General features: G+C 38.8%; 1 protein-coding gene across 5 annotated transcripts in view; it reads right to left on the bottom strand.

Annotated features, from left to right (window-relative positions):
* The window catches only part of atrnl1a (attractin-like 1a), a 200,490-nt gene that overhangs the window by 59,610 nt on the left and 118,907 nt on the right, over window positions 1–21,973 (bottom strand). The window contains exon 27 of one of the 5 annotated variants that reach the window (XM_034026183.3): window positions 9,303–9,709. The exons of 3 other annotated variants lie outside the window; for them this stretch is intronic. In XM_034026183.3, coding sequence (XP_033882074.3) covers window positions 9,656–9,709 — 54 coding nt within the window. In that variant the 3' untranslated portion in view covers window positions 9,303–9,655. Of the gene's footprint in view, window positions 1–9,302; window positions 9,710–14,472; window positions 14,683–21,973 lie in introns of those variants that run through there. One more of the 5 variants, XM_059026009.1, reaches the window with a different exon arrangement.

Here is a 21,973-nt window from a genome sequence, read left to right on the forward strand (position 1 = left end):
GGCCTTCACAGTGAAATGGACACCTTTTGTTTCCTTCTCAAAAGGAGCAGCCAATTTTCAAAAGGGGCCTTTTTTTATTTCCGTTCACAGCAAAGTTCAAGACTAAATAGCAGCCAGTGATGAGCCCTCTGCTCCTGTTCCCCCAGTAACCCTTTCTTCCACACTGCCCTCTGGCAGATGGCTCCTCAGTCTCATCAATGCACACAATCTTCTGTTGAGGTCACGCCTCGCTGGCTTTCCGACTGGCATTTAAATAATAAAACAAATAAAAAGGGATTTTTGTAAAGAGAAGCTGTACCCAACAGATGCCTCTAATTGCAGCCATGGAAATTGTGATGACACACGCCTCAGCTGAGCATCTTAAATACTGCACAAGCAGCTCCAGAACTTTTGAGATCACGCTTTTAATTGCTTTGTTTTTAGAAATCATGAAATTATTCCCAAGGGCACAGGAATCTGTTAATTCCGTGTTGTAACACACAGAGTGTAGTACTATAATTGGTCAGATGCTAGTCACAGAAGTAGGACGAGAGAAATGCCACTTTAAGAGGCTATAATCTTTCTTTTATTAAAACTATCCCATCTTAGAAAACAATGCATCTAAAAAACAAGGAGCGATATTCTTATGTTGGCAAAAAAAAGTGTCTGGAAATGAAATGTGTACAAAGATTAAAAATCAAACTACAACAACAACAAACACATTACATTGTGTTAACCATTAAACACTGGTGCACACTCAATTGTTCAGGTCAAATGAGTCAGTGTTTTGTGCTATGAAATTAGGTAAATGTTAATCTAATATATTTTTTTTTTCAGTAAACCACCCCAGTCACTAACTCAATACAGTACATGCTAATACAATAATACACCCCCAGTATATTCCTGTCGGGAAGGAGAATGGAACACATTACGCATGTAGAATCCCAAACACAACATTTGAGGAGATAAACAAAAAACAAAAAAACGTCCAAAAACAACTACACTTCAAGGTGTTATTATTAATCTTTGATTATTACTTTATTTGCTGCCACCTGGTGGTAAATAGCGGCAATGATAAAACAGCTGTGATTACGCACACCTAACAAATCCACCGCTTCATTTTTTTGCAATCAAGTTTTCTACAGGGAGACCAGATAAAATAACAGCATTGATTTTCTATGTCATCTGGTCATCACTGGGAACTTCATAACATTTACTGGTCATTAAAAAAAAGTCTGAATAAACATCTGCTAATTACATATAGATTTTTCTTATGCGTGTAACCTAGGCAATAATTCATAATCATACCCATCTGTTTGAACATTCCCAGGTATCCAGGCAAATGAAAACAGATTCAAAACAAAAGAAAAGTTTACATATAAAATATAGTAAATACAAGATTATTTCATAAATACAGTATAACAGCAATTTTAATATGTCCACCTACCCCAGTCATTTCAGGCATGCTTTCTTATTATTGAAATCCTTAGTGTAGATTGCATTGTGTGCTCTTTAGATGACAACTGGGTTTAGAAACTGAGGAATTACTAAAAACAAATAAACTAATTTACATCACAAACTCCACACCTGAGTATCAGAGGACCAGACCTGAACAATGTAATGGGAGCCTTAAGGCAGCAGTGTGGAGTAGTGGTTAGGGCTCTGGACTCTTGACCGGAGGGTTGTGGGTTCAATCCCCAGTGGGGGACACTGGTGTTGTACCCTTGAGCAAGGTACTTTACCTAGATTGCTCCAGTAAAAAAAAAACCAACTGTATAAATGGGTAATTGTATGTAAAATAATGTGATATCTGTATAATGTGAAATAATGTATAATGTGATATCTTGTAACAATTGTAAGTCGCCCTGGATAAGGGCGTCTGCTAAGAAAGAAATAAATAATAATAATAATAATAATAATAATAATAAAGCAAGGGAGATCCACTGCGATTAATAACCTGTTATTCACGCTGCGGTTCCAGGTCTCCAGCAGGGGTAAGCATGGCTTTGGATCTACCTGCTCATCAGAAGAGCTCACTTTGTTTCAGTAAGCGTGCCACTGACGGGACAGTCACTCATGCAGAGAAGTCAACCCCAGGTTAGCCTTTATGTATGCAGTGTGGTATTTATTTGTGTCTGTGCATACAAAAGTGAAAACATATAGCCTGCTGATATTCAAACAAAGCACGATGGAGCATGCACTGCATATAACACTCAATACAATATAACAGTACTGATCTCATTTCAATGATCGCACACTTGCAGCTTGACTAAAGAATATCAACCTTCCTCGATGAATGTATGATGCTTCTTCATTATCTTGCTGTACTTAATAGGATCACCACAGTTTAGCCAGTGTACAGAATGAAACCTAAATATATAGTTTTTAAAAAGGCATCCTTCTCATCGTTCCGTCTAGTGAATCTATGGGCATCAGTGTGGAATAGTGGTTAGGGCTCCGAACTCTTGACGGGAGGGTTGTGGGTTCAATCCCACTGTGTGGTCCGATGGTTAAAGAAACGGGCTTGTAACCAGGAGGTCCCCGGTTCAAATCCCACCTCAGCCACTGACTCATTGTGTGACCCTGAGCAAGTCACTTAACGTCCTTGTGCTCCGTCTTTTCGGTGAGACGTAGTTGTAAGTGACTCTGCAGCTGATGCATAGTTCACACACCCTAGTCTCTGTAAATCGCCTTGGATAAAGGCATCTGCTAAATAAACAAATAATCCCAGGTGGGGGACACTGCTGCTGTACCCTTCAGCAAGGTACTTTACCTAGATTGCTCCAGTAAAAATCCCTCTGTATAAATGGGTAATTGTATGTAAAAATAATGTGATATCTTGTAACAATTGTAAGTCGCCATGGATAAGGGTGTCTGCTAAGAAGAAATAAATCAGGATCTCCACGACAAGACGAAGGACACAAGTGTATCAATGCACTTGTACCTACAAGTCCCCGGGTCTGCCTAACTTGCAGCATCCCCTTACATCGGACACACAGTTACAAATTAAACAGAAAACAATACGATGATGATGATCAATGCTCTACATGTTCACTGTTGACTTTTTAAACCTTGCCTCTTGAAAAGCTTTTCATTTTGAATGCAATGCTGATTAGACCAGATGTTGCCACTCTGTACTGTGCACTGAGCTAATTAAATACTTTCACCAGACTGCAGCTTCTACAGTTAAATCAATTCACAGCTGGAAGGAGGCGGAGCTTCCAATCGGCAGGGCTTGCAGAAACACAAGGCAGTCTGGAAATAATTGGCTTGTCCATCTGCGAATCAGGACTGGCAGACAGGATTTCCAGATCTGTTCCAATCCACCTAATCTGTATTCTGCACCATGTAATGCCCCTGGGTTAAAGGAAATGCACACTGATAACAATGGGCAACCCTGATGAAGGTGGCCACCTGTCCCACAGCAGATTCTGCACAAATTCTGAAGAGCCACTTCACTGTAGAATTTCAGCTGCTAAATTCTGTATAACACTTGAGAAAAGTCTAATTATGCTGATGTGTGAAATTCACAAATAGCCACATGCAAAAAAAAATAATATGTTAACATAGAAAACAAGTGTCAGTGAACTGATGTCAGAGCTTCACGATTATGCCTGTAAGGCTTGATTGTTTTCAGTTTCATAAAGCCTTGATGGAGATAGGTCGTCTTGTCAAAGCATCAGATGAGCCTCTCCTGCTTCATTTGCCCAATTCTTTGCATTGAATATTGTGATTAACTACAAGTGATTTCCACAGCTCTGTTTGAAGAGATGAATGATTTTCTTTATAACTACACTGACTTGGTGGAAAAGGAAAGTGTTCGACATTTTCAATAAGAATCTAAACTATTCAGCAACATGAAACCAGAGCAGAAACTAACCTGCAGATGAGCCTGCACAGTGGTAAAGACTCCAGCTTGCGCTGTGCAATGTCGTCAGTGTGTGCCGAGTCTCCTGTTGATCAAAATGGGGATCCATTGCAGAGCAATATAGGACTGGTTCAAGTATAATCCCCACTGCCCATACACACATATTCCAAAGTAACAGCTCAAATTTGCAGGTTTATTTTTTTTTTTAAGATTGTGAAACATTTCCCTATTACCTTTTATAACAGTCAGTTTCAACCAAAGGACGAGGAAAAAAAAAAATGGTGTATGAAAATAACATGAGCCCCAAGTGCAATGTCTGATGGCAGTGTGACTGCCTGGCTGCTATGTACAAAGATTGACTTTAGATTACGGGCTGGAGTGTGTGAATTGCCTGGTGCTTATGTGGAGGCCTGTACATCAAGCTGAAGGCAGAGCGTGGACTGCGATAATAAATGAAGAGTGCAGCAAAGGTCACTCTGCAGGGAGCAGATTGAATACGGTTTGCTGTACAGGGGAGCAGCAGTCCATCTCTTGTTTGTGCTCTACATTTCCCATGCTGGCATCTCAATGAGCTCCGCACAGCCCCAAATTAAAGACAGAAGAATGAACAGATTTCACTGGGTCTCCTTGATTGAGCTCTCTATCTAGCATGCCACCTGTCCGACATGTGTGCGCCGGGCTATATGTCGTCTGTGAAAAATCAAATAGGGAAACAGCCGTGTATTTATTGCATCGCAAGTAGAATACACCCCGAGACAGAGCCATTGTTTTTCAGCGCAAGGCTTTTCCAGGCATCTGCTTTGCTGATTGCACTGTGATCTTGGCCCCGGTAATTGAGAATGATGAATGATCTGACCCACTCCTGTATTCAAGGAGGAGAGAAAAAACAAAAGCAGTCTGGTGAGTCTAAGGCAAGGATTGGCCTATGAAGAAACAAGAATGCGACCCGATAAAGGCAAGAATTCCCTGTGGGTCCCGTTCCTACTATACTAGATCATGCAAGAGGGAGTCGTGTATCTTGTAACACAGGTAAAGACAATCACTAATATTGATCTTTCAGCTTGGGACAGAAGACGTGAAGCAAAAACACAATAGTATCAGATACACAGGAGGAAACCGAATGCTGCCTTTTATAGAAAGATGGTGGCAAGTTTAACACAAAGAGCTTCTCAAAAAGTGTAAAGTAATACTGCTTATTTTAAAGTAACTCCCAAATAAATGACAGCATAGACTTCAGAGGCCCATGACTGCTGACCTTAGAAACCCAGCTGGCATTAGGCTTTAAGTAACAGCTACAGCATGATACCTACAGTACAACTATTAGCACAGAAATCAGATAGTAACCAATTCTAAATACGTCACACCTACAGCATACTGTCTGTTTGAATGGGTTTTCTAGTACACGGCACCCTTGTTATTTCACAGATGTGACAGTTTATTAGATTGCACAGGTACTATACTTCACTGTGCAAGGACTGTTCATCCGCTTACTAAGATAACGAGGGAACACTATTTTTGAAAGTTTGTTTGTATTTTGCTGGAATCACCAGCCTAAGGCCACTTGAAAGTGTGATTTTAAATACTTAAAATAAGACACACAGACACAGGAAGGGTCCCCAGTGGCTCCCCTGGTAAAAGCATGGCTGTTTTAGGTGCAAGGAGAGCCATGTGGGTGTCGTTTAAATCTCGCAATCACACTAAGCTGCCAATATTGGCTTGAGAACCACACAGAGCACACTTTAGCCTTTGCGCTGTTGGGAAGAATAGTTTGCTGGGCCTAGTGACCACTATTGAAAAAAAAGTAAGTAAATAAATAAATGCATTATATACAGATCCTAGCACAGCTTGAGAAACTCCTACAATGTTCCTTTAAGTATACTGGACTTGTACGCATATTTGTCAACCATCAGAAATACAGAATAGCAGCAACAGATACAAAAATAGGAGACAGAAGACTTTACCTATGAGAAGAAAGAGCTCTAGTGGCTCCATCTCTACAGCAGCTGAACAGCTGTGTTGTTAAATGCTTCGAGAGAATCAGTCCCATGCTGTGTTAAACCATATTTGCACTACGTTATCCCCACTACAAAATCGCTTTTCTTTCCCGCCATGTTAAAGTGTGCAAGTACAGTACATCGTGTAAAACATTAGACAAGGTGGCAAGTGTATTATGTTAACACATATTTCCAGTTGTGTTTAGGAAAGGGACAGAAGGTGCAACAGCTTAAACAAGGCTAGCAATTCAATGAAAGTTATCTCACACTGCATCACATATTTTCCTTCGACAATCAAACAGCCTCGGCTGGAAACACATTGCAATAACATAAATAAAGGACCATCTGGCAAGAGTCATTAAGACAGGTTGGAAACTAAAACATTAATTAGTGCAGTGTTTCAAATGACCTTCATAGGCTGTATTATAAAATGACCTGTACAAAGTGTATCAGTCATTTTAAACTGCAGATAAACTAACCTGAGCATGAATAAATACAAATAATAATAATAAAAAATAATAATAATCTTTATTTGGCACTGCTATGTTATTGACTGAGACTGACAGCACCACAGTTTACAATGAGTATTTCTTAAAGACAAGTTAATTAAAACTCTACACAAATGAAATGGAACCGAATGGTAGTTTGATTTTCGGTAGGTCATATTGGCCAGATCTAAAAACAAGTTTATTGGGAAATCTACAAGATTACAAAAAGATGGCCGCGCAGTCCTTAAAGCACACAAAGCGTGCTGGTGGGCTTTCTGATTTCAGGCACGTTCTCCATGTTCTTATAAACTACAGCAGAAGCTGTGGTATAATTCTATTATAAAACAAGGGTTTTTTATTAGATCATTGTTAGGATTTTCTATGAACAGGGCTGCATGGAATTTGCAGGTTTAATGTTCAGACAACGCGACACAGAAAAGGTATGGCATTGAGCAGCATGTAACCTTGGACCCCAACCGCTGTCCACGTCTCTTGATTTAATTCCCTGAATTCCAATGCTCCCTCAGAATGCCTAGCAAGAAAAGTTTTTACACAATCCCATTATCTCTGAGCAAGCAAATACAGTTATCTGATTAAATTAGCCCATGTACTGGAATTACCAAAGAGGAAAATCACCAGGGTTATAAATACGAAGAGAAGAATTATTCTTTTTTTTCTATTGGTTTATTTTTTTCCTGTTCAAAAGCAACTACACACAGCACATTAAATGTATATATTTGTATATGTGCAAGTGTGTGTGTGTGTGCATGTACATGCATCCCATTTAATAATATGGATTTTTTTTTAAAACTGATAGACTCAGCCTGTAAATTGCTGTTAATCCTTTTCACTTTGTTTTGAAATATTCGAAAGACCAAAACAATTATTTTTAACAACTCATCCACCTACACCATATAGATCAGGGCTTCTCAAACTCGGTCCTGGAGACCCCCTGTGTCTGCTGGTTTTCATTCCAAAACGAGCTCTCAATTACTTAACCTGACCCTTAATTGAACTAATAATTTGCTTAATTAGACCTTTTTACTTGTTTTCAGCTCTTAGTTGCAGTTCAAGTTACTTATCAAATGTTACAGCTAATTTGAAATATGCAACTGTTCAAGAGCTGAAAACAAGTAAAAATGTCTAATTAAGCAAATGATCAGTTCAATTAAGAGTCTAGTTCAGTAATTGAGAGCTCGGTTGGAATGAAAACCAGCAGCCACAGGGGGTCCCCAGGACCGAGTTTGAGAAGCCCTGATATAGATCAATAACACTTGCACAGTGATATCTCATGGAGCTGCACTCTGCCAATAGCAAGTACCTGGCTTGGTCTGGTCTGTGCCCTGTAAAAGAATGCTAGAAGAAGCTCAAGACTAAATGAAAAACATCCCTTCACATTAGTCAACAGAAGCCATATTAAACTTTACTAGCTAAAGGAGCCTTAGACTTCCCACTACAAAAACCTTCATCCATATATAGAAGGCAGACATCTCTAAACTGAAAATTCTGACCGTCCAACATTGTGTAGACTCAGCACACAGACACACCTACCATAGTTATGACCATGTATGTGCTGGCTTTTTTCTTCTCTTTTTTTTTTTTTTTAAACAAATATATTTAAAACAATCAGTTTTTGCTATACGTGTACTGTGCATGTGTTTCCCCCCTCCCACCCTCCCCCGTCCCATCCTCCCCCTATCTCCTATCCCCCTCCACCCCTAAACATTGTATCCCATAACACAAAGGCAACTAACAATACTGTATGGAGGAGGATGCAAGTATTCACTGGGATAAGATACTAATACTTCACGTGTAGCTCTTTTAAACCAGTCAATTTGCTAAGTGGTTCATGCTTGTATGCTTCTTTTAAACAGTGTAATAACACGGGCAATTAAACATTAGCCATAGAGGTCTGCAAGCATTAACAGTGCAATCGGTTTCACTACATCTGTTTTTCCAGTGCCTTTTATGTGGGATTCCTAACTATTCTGCATGACACTTATTGACACAGTACTAGATCTGGCATTTTAAACATTTCCAGTGTTATCGGTTTCATATGACAGGAACTCCATCAAAACCTTCTGAATAAACAAATATTCTTTTATTGGTATGCCATATTTACAACAACATCCTGTTAAATAATGCACATTGTTTAATAAAAACACACGTGACAACAATCCAAAAAAAGATTTCAAATCAAGATCTACAGTACTGTGTTTTCAACTTTACAGAAACGTTTTATTAAAAAAAAGAATATCAAACTCAGCAGGTTGCGCTATACTCCATGAGTCAGTCATTTACTTAACTTTTTGGTTTGACAAACGTTTTACTTCAAGTTAAAGAATACAAAATTCAGAAAATTTAATAAAATAAAATATATATCTGTATAAAGGCATTCATTTGGATCTAATACATATAGTCACTGCTGTAAGACTGATGAGGTATAGGAAATGCCATTAATAACCTTCTCCATCCTATTTTATTACATGCTATTTCTGTGGATCAATGAGAAAACCTCCAAAAAACTATTAAGCAAAGACTTGACTCCACATGCTGAGATTCACGGTAATGTAAAGCACATATAGATAACTCCTTGTGTTCTCCATCCTGGCTGCCCTCCTGCTCTCTGTTCATTAACAGATCTCGCTTAGTCCACTCACGGTGGGAAGCCTTTGCACTACATATAATCAGCTTCAATCACCTGCAGTCATTCTAACTGCATGCATTGCCCAGAATGGTTTATTACTTCTGGTCATAGCATGAGTCAATCGGTCCAGTCAATATGCCATGAACCCCTGCCGTCAGTCACTAAGCCCTGTGTTGAGCTCTCATTACCCCTCCCTTTAAAAGATGTTTTCCATTCAGCTTCACAAGCGCCAACTTTCCATTGTGCTTCATCTTTTTCCATAGCCTAATTCCACCCGCCACCCGCCTCCCGCCCCCCACCCCCCCCATTGTGTTCCACTGCTGCCTGCCCAAATCCTGCTCAACACAGCCCTGGGAACTATGAAACTTGCTTCATCTTCTTCCGTAGCCTTATTCCATATGCATTAATCCATATGCATATGCATGTTACACACATTTAAAAATGTCAAAAAGACCACTAGGAATGATGGGAAGTGGAAATATTTCAACCTTTCCAAGGTACAACATAATAAAACTTTGAGCACAGCAGCACTCATTACTCTCCTCTTCTGACCTGGGTTTTTTTCTATTATCAGAAATGTGACACAGCAGTGAGAACACCCCCACTGATCTCAAGGCTTGACAGCTGCACGAGAATGTCTGCTTCTGAATTCCACTTCTCTGCTCTTTCACATCTCAAGTTAATTGCCTCCATGGCAGAAGATCACATGACTCCAAATGAATGCTCTGAAAGCCTTGAAAGAAAAAAGAAAAAAGTTTGCCAGCATAAAGAAAAATGTTTGCCAACATAACTTAGAAAGTTATTAAAAAGTGATACTTGTCCTTTTCACTGCATTTGAAGGTCTGTAGTGATACAGCTATAACAGTACTGAAACTGCTCTGCTCTGGATTGTAAACAATCTCCTACTTAAGGCTGATGCTGCTGCTCCCTCTGTGCCTGTCCTCCTTGACCCAACAGCCGTTTTTGACACCATAGATCATGGCATTCTTCAAAAGTATGCTGGGATCTCTGGAACCTGTCTCTCCTGGATGTCCTCTTACCTATCAGGACACATGAAGTCTGTTTTCTATGCTGGATGCAGTGGTGTTGCAAAACCAGTCACTTGTGGTGTCCCTCAAGGGTCTGTTCTTGGGCCTCTTCTCTTCAACATCCACATGCTTCCCCTGGGCCATCTCATCCGCCAACATAGCCTCATGTTTCAAACCCAGCTCTACTTAAAACTTGACCCTGGAAGCCCCACTGCCATGGTCCGGCTCTTGGCTTGTATTCAAGACATCGAGGCCTGGATGTCTGCCAATTTTCTTCAGCTCAACACTAACAAATCTGAACTCCTAGTAGGATCTAAAACTCAACTTAAGAATCTCAATATAGCTCCCCTGAACCTTGGAAACTGTCTGCTGCTGCCTTTCCCCACAGTATGAAGCCTTGGTGTACTTCATGACAGCAACCTCTCCTTTGATGCCCACTTCTCCTCCGTGGTCAAATCCTCCTTCTACCATCTTCGAAACATCTCCAGAGTCCGTCCCTACCTTTCCCTCCCAGATGCGGAGATACTCTGTCATGCATTTGTCTCCTCTCGACTTGACTACTGCAACTCTCTCTATGGTGGTCTCCCGGCGCACCATAAACTGACTGCAGCTAGTTCAGAATGCCGCTGCCAGGATCCTTACCAGATGTAAAAAAAAACATCATAACATCACCCCCCGTCTTGCCCAGCTGCACTGGCTACCTGTAACGTTCAGGATTACTTTCAAAACTCTCCTGCTCCCACCGTCGCTCGCTTTAAATCTACTCTCAAGACCCACTTATTCTCTCTTGCTTTCCATGCTCTTTAACCCTGATATCTGTTATTAACGGTTGTGGTGTTGCTACTTTTTTTTTTTCTCTCTCTCGCATCCAAAATGTTTTAGAATTCTTACATCCTAGCCCTGCATTTAATATATTATGCATTGTTCTTCACTGCATTTAATATATTATGCATTGTTCTTCACTGCATTTGATGTATTATGCATTGTTTTTCACTGTATTTAATGTATTATGCATTGTTTTTCACTGCATTTGATGTATTATGCATTGTTCTTCACTGCATTTAATATATTATGCATTGTTCTTCACTGCATTTAATATATTATGCATTGTTCTTCACTGTATTTAATGTATTATGCATTGTTTTTCACTGCATTTAATATATTATGCATTGTTCTTCACTGTATTTAATGTATTATGCATTGTTCTTCACTGTATTTAATGTATTATGCATTGTTTTTCACTGTATTTCATGTATTATGCATTGTTCTTCACTGCATTTGATGTATTATGCATTGTTCTTCACTGTATTTAATGTATTATGCATTGTTTTTCACTGTATTTAATATATTATGCTTTTTTTACACTGTATCTTGTAAAGCGCTTTGTGATGGTGGTCCACTATGATAGGCGCTATATAAAATTAAAGATTGACTGATTGATTAGGCTTTAACATAAAACATTGAGATACTGAGAATTAGTAGCTTTAAGACCGACAGCTTTGTTAGCATAATCCCACTGAATCTCCTGGCGCCCACAAACAGAATGCTCCAGGTTTTCTAATAAATAATGATCTGCAACTCTTTTAGGATTTTTTTTTTAATAAATTAAATTAACACATTAACTGAGAGAACAGACCTTCTATACAGCAACTGTAATACATAAATAAACATAAATATAAAATATACAAACCATTTCCTATGGTCCTAGAGAAGGCTGATTTACTGCTGCTGTTTATGTTGTTTTATAAACTGTCAGTGGCAAAGTAAGTGGTTCTCAGTGATCACATGCAGGACTGTTTGCACCACCGCACACTTTGATCTAGTTTTGTAATCAGAGTGCACACTCAATGTTGTGGTTTTTTAATTGGCCATTATATAGACTGAATACACACTCGCCTCAAACTACACCACGGCAGAGCAGTAATGCCAGGACCATTGCACACCCTGTCGTGTGTTACTGCTTACTGAACTGCTACATGCTGTGCTGGGCAGACTCACACATAGATTAAATCAATCTGGTTTATGTATTTATTTATTTTTAAAATGGTGACCTCAACAACCAGAAACAAACAAAAAAAAATGTTTATTGATTTGTCGTCTGAATGCATTCTGTCTCTCCATTGCATCCCTTTGTCTCACTGCTTGCCAGAGCATTTACCAAATTGCCAGTATTGACATTTTCACATCGAGGGGAAGAAGAGCACAAACATATTCACTAATGGAAATATTGAAGAAAAAGCAAATGCATTGTCTGGAATAAAAATAGAGACTCCTATTGCATAGCGGTTTGAGTCATTTCAGGTTACAGCGTTTAGGCAAAAAACAATATTGTATTCCATTTCAGATGACCAAACACGTACTATATATAAACACACTGTCAAAACACAACAAGCCCAAGGCTGCGTCTTGCATTAGATTAGGGAAATTGAAGAAGGAATCTATGAAAAAGACCTAGGAGTTTATGTTGACTCAGAAATGTCTTCATCTAGACAATGTGGGGAAGCTATAAAAAAGGCTAACAAGATGCTCGGATATATTGTGAGAAGTGTTGAATTTAAATCAAGGGAAGTAATGTTAAAACTCTACAATGCATTAGTAAGACCTCACCTAGAATATTGTGTTCAGTTCTGGTCACCTCGTTACAAAAAGGATATTGCTGCTCTAGAAAGAGTGCAAAGAAGAGCAACCAGAATTATCCCGGGTTTAAAAGGCATGTCGTATGTAGACAGGCTAAAAGAATTGAATCTATTCAGTCTTGAACAAAGAAGACTACGCGGAGATCTGATTCAAATATTCAAAATCCTAAAAGGTATAGACAATGTCAACCCGGGGGACTTCTTTGACTTGAAAAAAGAAAAAAGGACCAGGGGTCATAAATGGAGATTAGATAAAGGGGCATTCAGAACAGAAAATAGGAGGCACTTTTTTACACAGAGAATTGTGAGGGTCTGGAACCAACTCCCCAGTAATGTTGTTGAAGCTGACACCCTGGGATCCTTCAAGAAGCTGCTTGATGAGATTCTGGGATCAATAAGCTACTAACAACCAAACGAGCAAGATGGGCTGAATAGCCTCCTCTCATTTGTAAACTTTCTTATATTCTTCTTATGTTCTAAAATATTCTAGAGATAATTGTCAGTTGGAATCTCGTAATGTATTTAAGAAGTGGCTACTGTTTGTCCTGTGCAAAGCACCAAAGAAACAGACAAGTTCTCATGCTACACACTGATTGGTACTCAGATGAGCCTGAATCCCCTCAGATAACCCTCTGGGGGAAGAATGAGTGTGCTAACATTGTTTCTGGAAGGAAAGACATTAGCTTTGAAATGACACACATGTCCAAAACAAACCTGAGTGCACTGCCATCACTCACTTCAAACATTAATATTAGAGTTCTCACATCATGGACTTTAGGATATAATGAGAATAATACCTCTTTAATTACACTCCATTCAGATACTTTGGGAGCTATTAAATAATGTACAGTACAATCAGGGCTGCGATCCATCACATTGCCTTTGAAAAGGTAAAGCCTGCGAGAGGCCACAGTGGAGAAATCACAGCCGCTTTCCACTCTGGGAATGAGGAGAGCTCTCGTCTGCACAACAGGACTCTGAATTGTAACACTCCAGGGCAGCCCCAAGTCACAGCTCTTAACATTCCCAAGACAGTGAGTCTAACTGTGAAAACACGAGACAGAACCACAACATTCACATTCTTCAGCCAATACAGATTGTATTCTCAAAAACCCAATAGTGGAAGCAAGTGACCTACAGTATAAAGTCAACTCAAAGTCCTTATTTTTACTTTACCCACACTAGTCTCCAATAGACATGATTGCATTTGGCTAGAATCTGATGAACTTGTTTTTTTGCAAATGCGACTATAAGGATTCCTGAATGGGTCTGCACTGTTAAACATCCCTGAACTAAGGGTTACAATCCTACAGCATTTCTCACCTATATTCTCCCTTTAATGTTTAATAATGACATCAGTGTTTCATGATAGTTGCACTGTTTTTAAATTTAATGAAAACAATAAACAAACCAGAAAATTGTATGTTTGACCACCAGTAACTGATTAAGAAAACTGCTTGTAATTTACAGAGGGACTGATTCCCACAAATTAGTCATCAGTCCCCCGCAAGCACTAACTAGCATTTTAGATGTTTAATATTTTATGACAAAGTAGTCATCCCAAATAAACAAACATTACAGTTTGGTTTTTAATGCGATGTTGAGCTCACAACTCAGCTGCTTATTCAAATTAATAAGAAAGGTTCTGTTTAAATTAGGCTTATGAAAAACATATTTATGCTAGGTACAAACAGGAACCTTTACTTTGGAGGACTAATTATCATAACTATGCAATTAAGAGGGAGTATGTATCGGTGGTAATTATCTGGCTGCAGACTTGAAAAGAAATGGATTTGCAGTGATAACTCAAGTCTTTCCTTCCTCAAGATACTTACTTGCTGGAAATGTCAACACTTTCTGAATGAACGCTGTGCAGGGGTGTGCAGTGTGGGAAGCAAGGGGATGCTGTCCATCATGTCTTCAGCATTTACTGTACCCATTGGTATTTGTTGATCAATGATGTTGTCAACTGGGAATCCATAATACAAGTTCTGAACTGTTTGGTTAGAAACCAATCCCTTCATCCAACTCAACTTGCAATGCTGAAACAAAGCGATGATGGCAAAAAATCTTCTTTTAGCACAATCTGATATTTATTTACAGTATATGCAACATATCCATCAAAGTACATACTGAATGCTTTGGTAGATTTAAAACGTTGTATATATTTTGGATTATAGCTTGGGCTAATCCTGCAAATTTGAAGTCACAACCTCAAGTATTTTCTGGAGATCCTGAGGCTTTGAGAACCAGCACCAAAAGGGTTTATTTTTCTTGCACGGTCTCCACAAGCAAACTTGACAGAGAGAATCATAGAATATCACTGTGTACCAAGTATGCAGCCAATGCCTCCAAGTGTTAGGAAACCAACAAGTCTCATGACCCCATTTTAGCAAGTTCACTTCTATCACAAGGTACTAGCTTCTATCACAGGGATACAGTCACTACTTCTACCAGCAATTAGGAATTCTGATAGTGCTGCAATACACCTAAAGGCAAGAAAATAAATAAAGAAATTAGTAGCCGCGCATATCCGCTGACACAATTCCTGCACTAGCTGAGAATATTAAGCAGTCCCATCTCTCTCATGCTCCTGTAGGCACTCCATTGAGGTAATGACCCTGCCAATGTAACACAGTCTGTCCTTGTTCACAGTCACTTCGGTCAAAGTGGCAATGTTGTCTCACTTACAGTTAATGCAGCTGTATCTGTCTGTTTGGGAAGCAAGTTTAGTAAAGGAATCAGTTTGTGAAAATAGTGAAATATTGAAAGGAGAAAATTGAGTCACAATATTTACAAACTTAATTGCTCTCATTTTCAGTAAACTATGTACACACAAACCAACATGAATAAACAGGAAGAATAGAAAACAACAAAAAACACGTGACACTGGTTTTTGGTCACATCTGTGTAGCTTCTTCGCACCTCAATCAAACAACAAAAAGGCAAACAGGGTCAAAATGAAAATGAATTATTCTCAAAAGAGCGGATGTAATAGCTGCTTCTCACAGTAGCACGTCTAGAATGTACTTATTCATCAGAAAGCGGGCCACAGCAGTTAGAGGGGGAAACTATTGATCCAAGAACACAGAGCTCCGGTCTTTGACACACACATATTCCTTTGTGCACACACAAGCACAAGAGATTCATTTCAAATTGAAACAATGAATTTCCAACCAAATGCAAGCTCTCAAAGGAAAGTCAACAGAAGGTGCCCATGTGATCAGGAGGGTGCTTTCCATGAGGGATCCCCAGCCCTGAGTCCAGGAGGAGACGTTCTTCTCACAGCCGCTGAAAGAATCATCTGTGGAACACACACACACACACACACACCTCACAGGAGGTCATGCCTGATGGGATACAAGAGCTCAGATCATTCCAAGAAAATCCTGAGTGCTTCACTTTACTGTCTGAAAGCCCTGCTTATTAATAACAGCAGATAAAGCTTGAAATAACAATGATATTGGGGAGTAGAAAAATAAAGAAAAAAAAGGCTTCAGAGCACAACGGAGGAATGGTTTCTGATAGGGGAAAGAATCTGATAGGGGAAAGACATCTCGCCAACTTGAGGGTTCTAACACTGCACTGGATGAATCTGATGGGGGAGCGACATCTCACCAACCTGAGAGACCTATGAATCTGATAGGGGAACGTTATTTTTCTCTTCTTCAGATCAGTCTTCATGATCAAGAACACAAGCCCTTCAGTATGAGGCGACCTGCTTCCTACCCAGTATGATCCAGCTGGTATGACAATGTCTCAGGCAGTGTGACTGCATCAGTGACTCACGCTGGACACAATGGCTTAAGAGAGTTGTGGGTGAAAACAAGACAAAGGAAGACGTGTGCGATACTGCTAATTGTCCTGGGATGAATTGGGACTTCATTTGAGGCTTGATACATCAGAGTGCTTTGTCATCTAAAAGAAAATGTAATAATACATTCAGCAGTTTTATTTTATTGTGTGCTGCTTTATAATGTAATCTGACAGGGGTGAAAATATAATGTGTTTTATATGATTTGTAGTGGAGGATGTACATGAATGGAATAGCTGAGCCCTGCTTCCTCCACATTATTATGACACACACTAAAAGAAAATGGTAAAACCAATACTAGAAAAGGAAATGGCAAACTATACAAGTCAAACTAGAGTGGTATGAGTGGATCCCATTAAATGGTACACAATACACAGTCTTGCTTGATGTAATTCATACATTTAAAGAACGTGGTCAGTCGATTGATACTACACTGTGTATACAGATCCCATAGTTTTAAAATCTTATGAATGCTATCAAGGCCTACGTGCACTCTGAGAGCACAGGCCGCCTCATATTAGAAAAATATCAATTTCCTGACATTTTGAACCTTAGACTTTTCTTCTTTTAAATTGGATTTGGATCCCACACTCTAGAGCTCAGTTTCATAGAAGATTTTTTTACAAATGGTATTGTAAGAGAGTGGACTCGGTTAAGGGACGATAAGAGGTAAACATAAATAACCTGGCAGAATTGTACTTGGAGGTCATCAAATGAGTAATCGCTCTCAAAAGTTCAGCCTCCGTGGATGTTAAACTGTATTTATGGTTCACCTCTGAGTGATTGCACTGCTTTCAAGGGGCACATTAACCTGTTTAAGCAGGTGCAGAGTACTCTGGAGGCTATTTACTGTGTGTCTTAGTAATAATCATTTTTAATGAATGTGTGTAGATCATCATGACTGTCACAGAGCCAGACCTTATCCAATTGTATAGATCACGATAGGAGTTAAAACACATTATGAATGCCATACTTAAACTATAAAAGAAAATGAAATAATAAATTGTGTCTTCAAGAAATGCTGCTATTCATCACTGATAATGAACCGAAGAAGGGCAACCAAAAAAAAAAAAAGTTAACTCTCCACATTCTTGCTAGACAATGCTCTGTCACAATGTAATAATTAATAAACTGCCATTCTTTAACCACATAGTGCATTGCTCAGTTGTAACCGCTTTTTAAAAATAAGTCTTTTCAGAGGTGCTAAATCGCAGCACCAATCTTCTCATCATTAGCAACGTAGCCTGCTTGGGCATGAAAGCTAAACTGTGCAGTGTGAAAGCAGGAGTAGAGAGCCAGCGTTAAATTAAAGGAGTGATTGAGGTCTTGATAATCCCACAAAGGCTGCGATGTTTCAACCATGTTAGACATGAAGGAACAAAAGTGCAATTCATCTGCCCAAATGAGCCGTCCTAATCTGTTTAGTCTCTGCATCGCTGTCTGAAAGGAGTATTAAGAGATTTTAATGTCTTTATTGCCTATGGCTGTAGAAGCTTGAAATCATTTGACAGAGCTTTAGAATTTTTTTTTTTTTTTTTTTTTTGGTTCTGGCTGGTCAATTTTTGATTTGCATAATACTAGAATTTGCTGGGGGGTGATAACCACACTGCAACTACACAATTCTGTACTTATTTATTTACATATACTGTGACAAACACCATGCTTATTAGGACTATTAGGCAATCTGAATACAAACTGCCTCGGCACACCATGGTTTTACCTCTGCTGTGAATATTTACATCTCACCTGCGGGGGCATTTGATAGGTAACATGTGCAGCTTCCAAAATTTCACTGTTGTTTCAGAACTGCAAATGGCAAATGGCTTTTAGTGTTTTTGTTTAATCAGTCACTTTTTATTGATGTGATGTAATATCAGGACGTAATAAATGCTTGTGGCAGCTCCATCCCACAGACAACGAAAAAAAAAAAAGCTCTATACAGAGGAAATGCCCAAGGCCCTTGCTGTTATCAACCAGCAAGAACACATAGAAACTATAATGTATCTACAGTTATACAATACACCCTCGCTGTAAGGAATCTGTCAGGGTCCAAGCCTTGTGTTCATTATATTGAGGGGTTTGTTATAGCGAAAGGACAATCAAAATAAACAATAAACTGTTGGAGCAAGTTAATGAGATGAGAATGAGATGTAATATTAAACAATGTCAAAGGTTGATAGAAAGTTTGTTTTGTTTTAAATACTGTGTACCTACATGAAAGTTCTGCCTTTTAGGATACCAATTAATATCATAAAGTGATCAGTGTCAAAATGCATCTGTCTGTCTATCACAGTATGATAAAAAGGATAGGATACCAAGTGACACCTGTGTATTTCCATATTTCACTTTTTAAAATGCGGAGCCCTAGGTGAAGAAACATCAATTCAACTGTATTAATCACACCATAACATTGCATTAGCATATATACAAGGAGAAGACTGAAAGGGAATTTTCAATGGAAATGGTAAGATACAGTACATGACGCTAACTCTTCTGTTCATTGCGGGTTTGAATTGGGCAGCTTATCATCACATGTACTGGTCTTCCTGGTATCTACTGTACGTATTTTCCACCATAAAGTACGCAACAAATGGACTGACCTCCATGTAAATTATTGTATGAAATCCCGTAATACTATTACAAAGAAGCAGCTTTGCCCTTAAAACCCCTTTAGAAAATTGTACCTCCTCACACATCACTTTGTACACTAGCTTTATAGTTCATGATTATGTTCATCAATATATTGAGCTTATTCCAGCTGTCACGAAATCTGTAGGTTCAGTTTTCTTTACATACTCTTTCCATATAGCTCAATATACACTCTTATCTCAGGGGAGACGTTAGGAGGACAGAGATGTTACTACTCCTTGTGGGGTATTTTTATTACGCTCTTGACCCGCAATATATCCAGATGACTAATATAGCACCCAAGAAATTGACAGACTCATGTATTTAAAGTTTTTTTACGAATCGGGTATGATTAGTACTCGTTCGGTTTATTAACGGTTAAATATTGGATAGAGTAGCTACAGGCTACGTCGTATTCCCAGCTGACAGACACACTGGGCAGTCCAGTGTCTTAACCGATATCAACGTTAACACTTTAATACATGTATATATGTGTTAATCAAGGCCGACAAGCAGGCCAAGAACACGTCACTTAAAGTACCCAATGGTCTATTTCAGCACATTCAACAAAACTCTCTCTTATTTCTAAAACATAGCGTGAGTCCCTTATAGCAATACATGCAATACATGTGAGATAAAATAATAACTGATTAATGCTTACCCTTTAATATAAATCGTAAAGGAATATGACTGTCTTCACCAGGCAAATGAAACTGAGTTCAATCAGCTCAATTGTGTTGGTTGGCAGAAGATGGACCACCTTACCCTGTCTGGGATGAGTGTGGTACTCCATTGTAATTTACTTAGGAGTTATATAGGTTTTTCGTCCGATTGGAATACATGGGACGCCTCAATTAAATCCAGTCATTAATCTGGTGAGACAGCTCTCATCCCTTTTACAAATAATAGTTTTCAAAAGATCCGGACTAACTTTTCAGAATTAATAGGTGTCATGTACTCAATACATTCAAAACTTCATATTTGTCCAACTCTATGATCTCATTCCTTGTTTTCCTCCAAGCCCCTCCTTTATCTGAAAAGTTAAGTGAACCAAAGTTTCCAGGATCTTGGTTTATAACATAATATAAAAACACTACTGTTATATGTGCATGCAAAACACTATTTTTATATGTGTTATATATGAGATATGTTCTTAATATGCGACATCATCTTTTAATTGATTATATTTTGCTAAATTAAAAGTATGTGTTTCTTTTAACCTCATATTGTTTCATCATTTTCACATTTCACACAGCATTAAGTGGGCATGAGCGTGTCAGAGTGCCATTGGAATGGTTAAGAGCTGCAGAATTCTAGGAAAATAAGTTTTAGGAGAAGTATTTGTATTGGTATCAAATCCCCGTTGCTTCCAAACGCCATTTATTACAGCGCTGTCGGGCTAGATTACCATTTTCTTGGCATGATTTTGACAGCTACAACACACCTTCATAAATGATAGCAAACTCTGAACCGTGTTAGCATAATGAGAAGGCAAGGAGATTCAGATGTGCAGACTGCTCGAGTGATCTGAGGAGAGCTGCACACACACACACACACACACACACACACACACGAGTGACTGAAGATAAACTGAATCACACAGGACATAGAGTAAACTGCAGACTACAAACACACCGTGGTGCAATCCAACTACTTTCACAAAAGAAAAAGAAAAAAACGAACATACAAAATGCTTAAAAGGTTTCACAAGAATCGCTTTCGATCTACTGCATGTATCTATAAAAAGATATATATATATATATCCATTGCGTACAGAAAAAATGCCCAATTCAAATTTTTGTTCAGGTCTGTCTTCTCCATGCTTGTGTTTGCATATTTTCTATCTTTTATGAAGTAATTCACAAATAAAAAAAATACAATTCATGTTTGGCTATGTAACAGCGGCCTTGTACTAAAGCATGTGTTGCTGGCAATTTATTTCATGCCTTTGTTGTTATCGTGTGTTCTGTATATTAAACCTGTAATATTTCAAAATCTGCTCCTCTTTAATGTTGACAGAGCCTTCATTAAAACCTAGTGGGGCTGATTTTAATGATTATCACCACTAGATGCTCGCCACGTCTTTGAAAGACAATGAATATGTTTGTCTCCAAAGTCCTCATACATGCAACACACACCCAAGTATTATCTTGCTAGTGCATGCTAAATGCACACAAGACGTGATGAAAACCATTCTGATCAATAGCAAATGAGCAGAATATGAGCTTAGGAGCTTCAACAGACTACAAAAATGCAAACACCTTGATAAATCAGACTCAGTGTTTGGCATTACAAGTTATTTCACTTTATTACTGCAGCTCATTTCAGAAAATATAAATATAATTTTCCTAACAAATATGTAGTCTACTGTAACTGCCAGAGCAAAACAGAGCAAAAACAGTAAAATATCCCTTTTCAGATGCATCTCTGAAGATTTCTTTAACTCCCCTCTCCCAAATAGATGCAAGTAAAAGACCATGTTCACAGAACTCAGTGATGTGCAATGTGTTAGGACTCTGTCACCTGCTATGAGCTGATAGCAGTTGTTATTAGAATCATGCACACAAATTAAATTAATGCCATGTCTGAACACCGCTCTATAGATGCTCAACGTATAAGCACTTGGTACCTTTCAAGTATGCAATCCTATTTACATTTTCAAAGACATTCGTTTTTCTCTCTGACTTAGCATCTGTGCCAGTATTTCTAGTTGCCTTCTGTATTGAACCATGTCTGCATCTCTAATATCGTTTCACACACCGCTGGTTCATCGTTGCTATTCTTGCATTCTTCTTCACTTTCATAGCCCTGGCTCCTATTTCAACCCCCCCCCCCACCCCCCCACGCCCCCACGCCCCCAATACTGTATCAGCTTTTGCTTCAAAAACAAT

This window comes from Acipenser ruthenus, chromosome 7, assembly GCF_902713425.1.
Source record: "Acipenser ruthenus chromosome 7, fAciRut3.2 maternal haplotype, whole genome shotgun sequence".
Lineage (NCBI taxonomy): Eukaryota > Metazoa > Chordata > Actinopteri > Acipenseriformes > Acipenseridae > Acipenser > Acipenser ruthenus.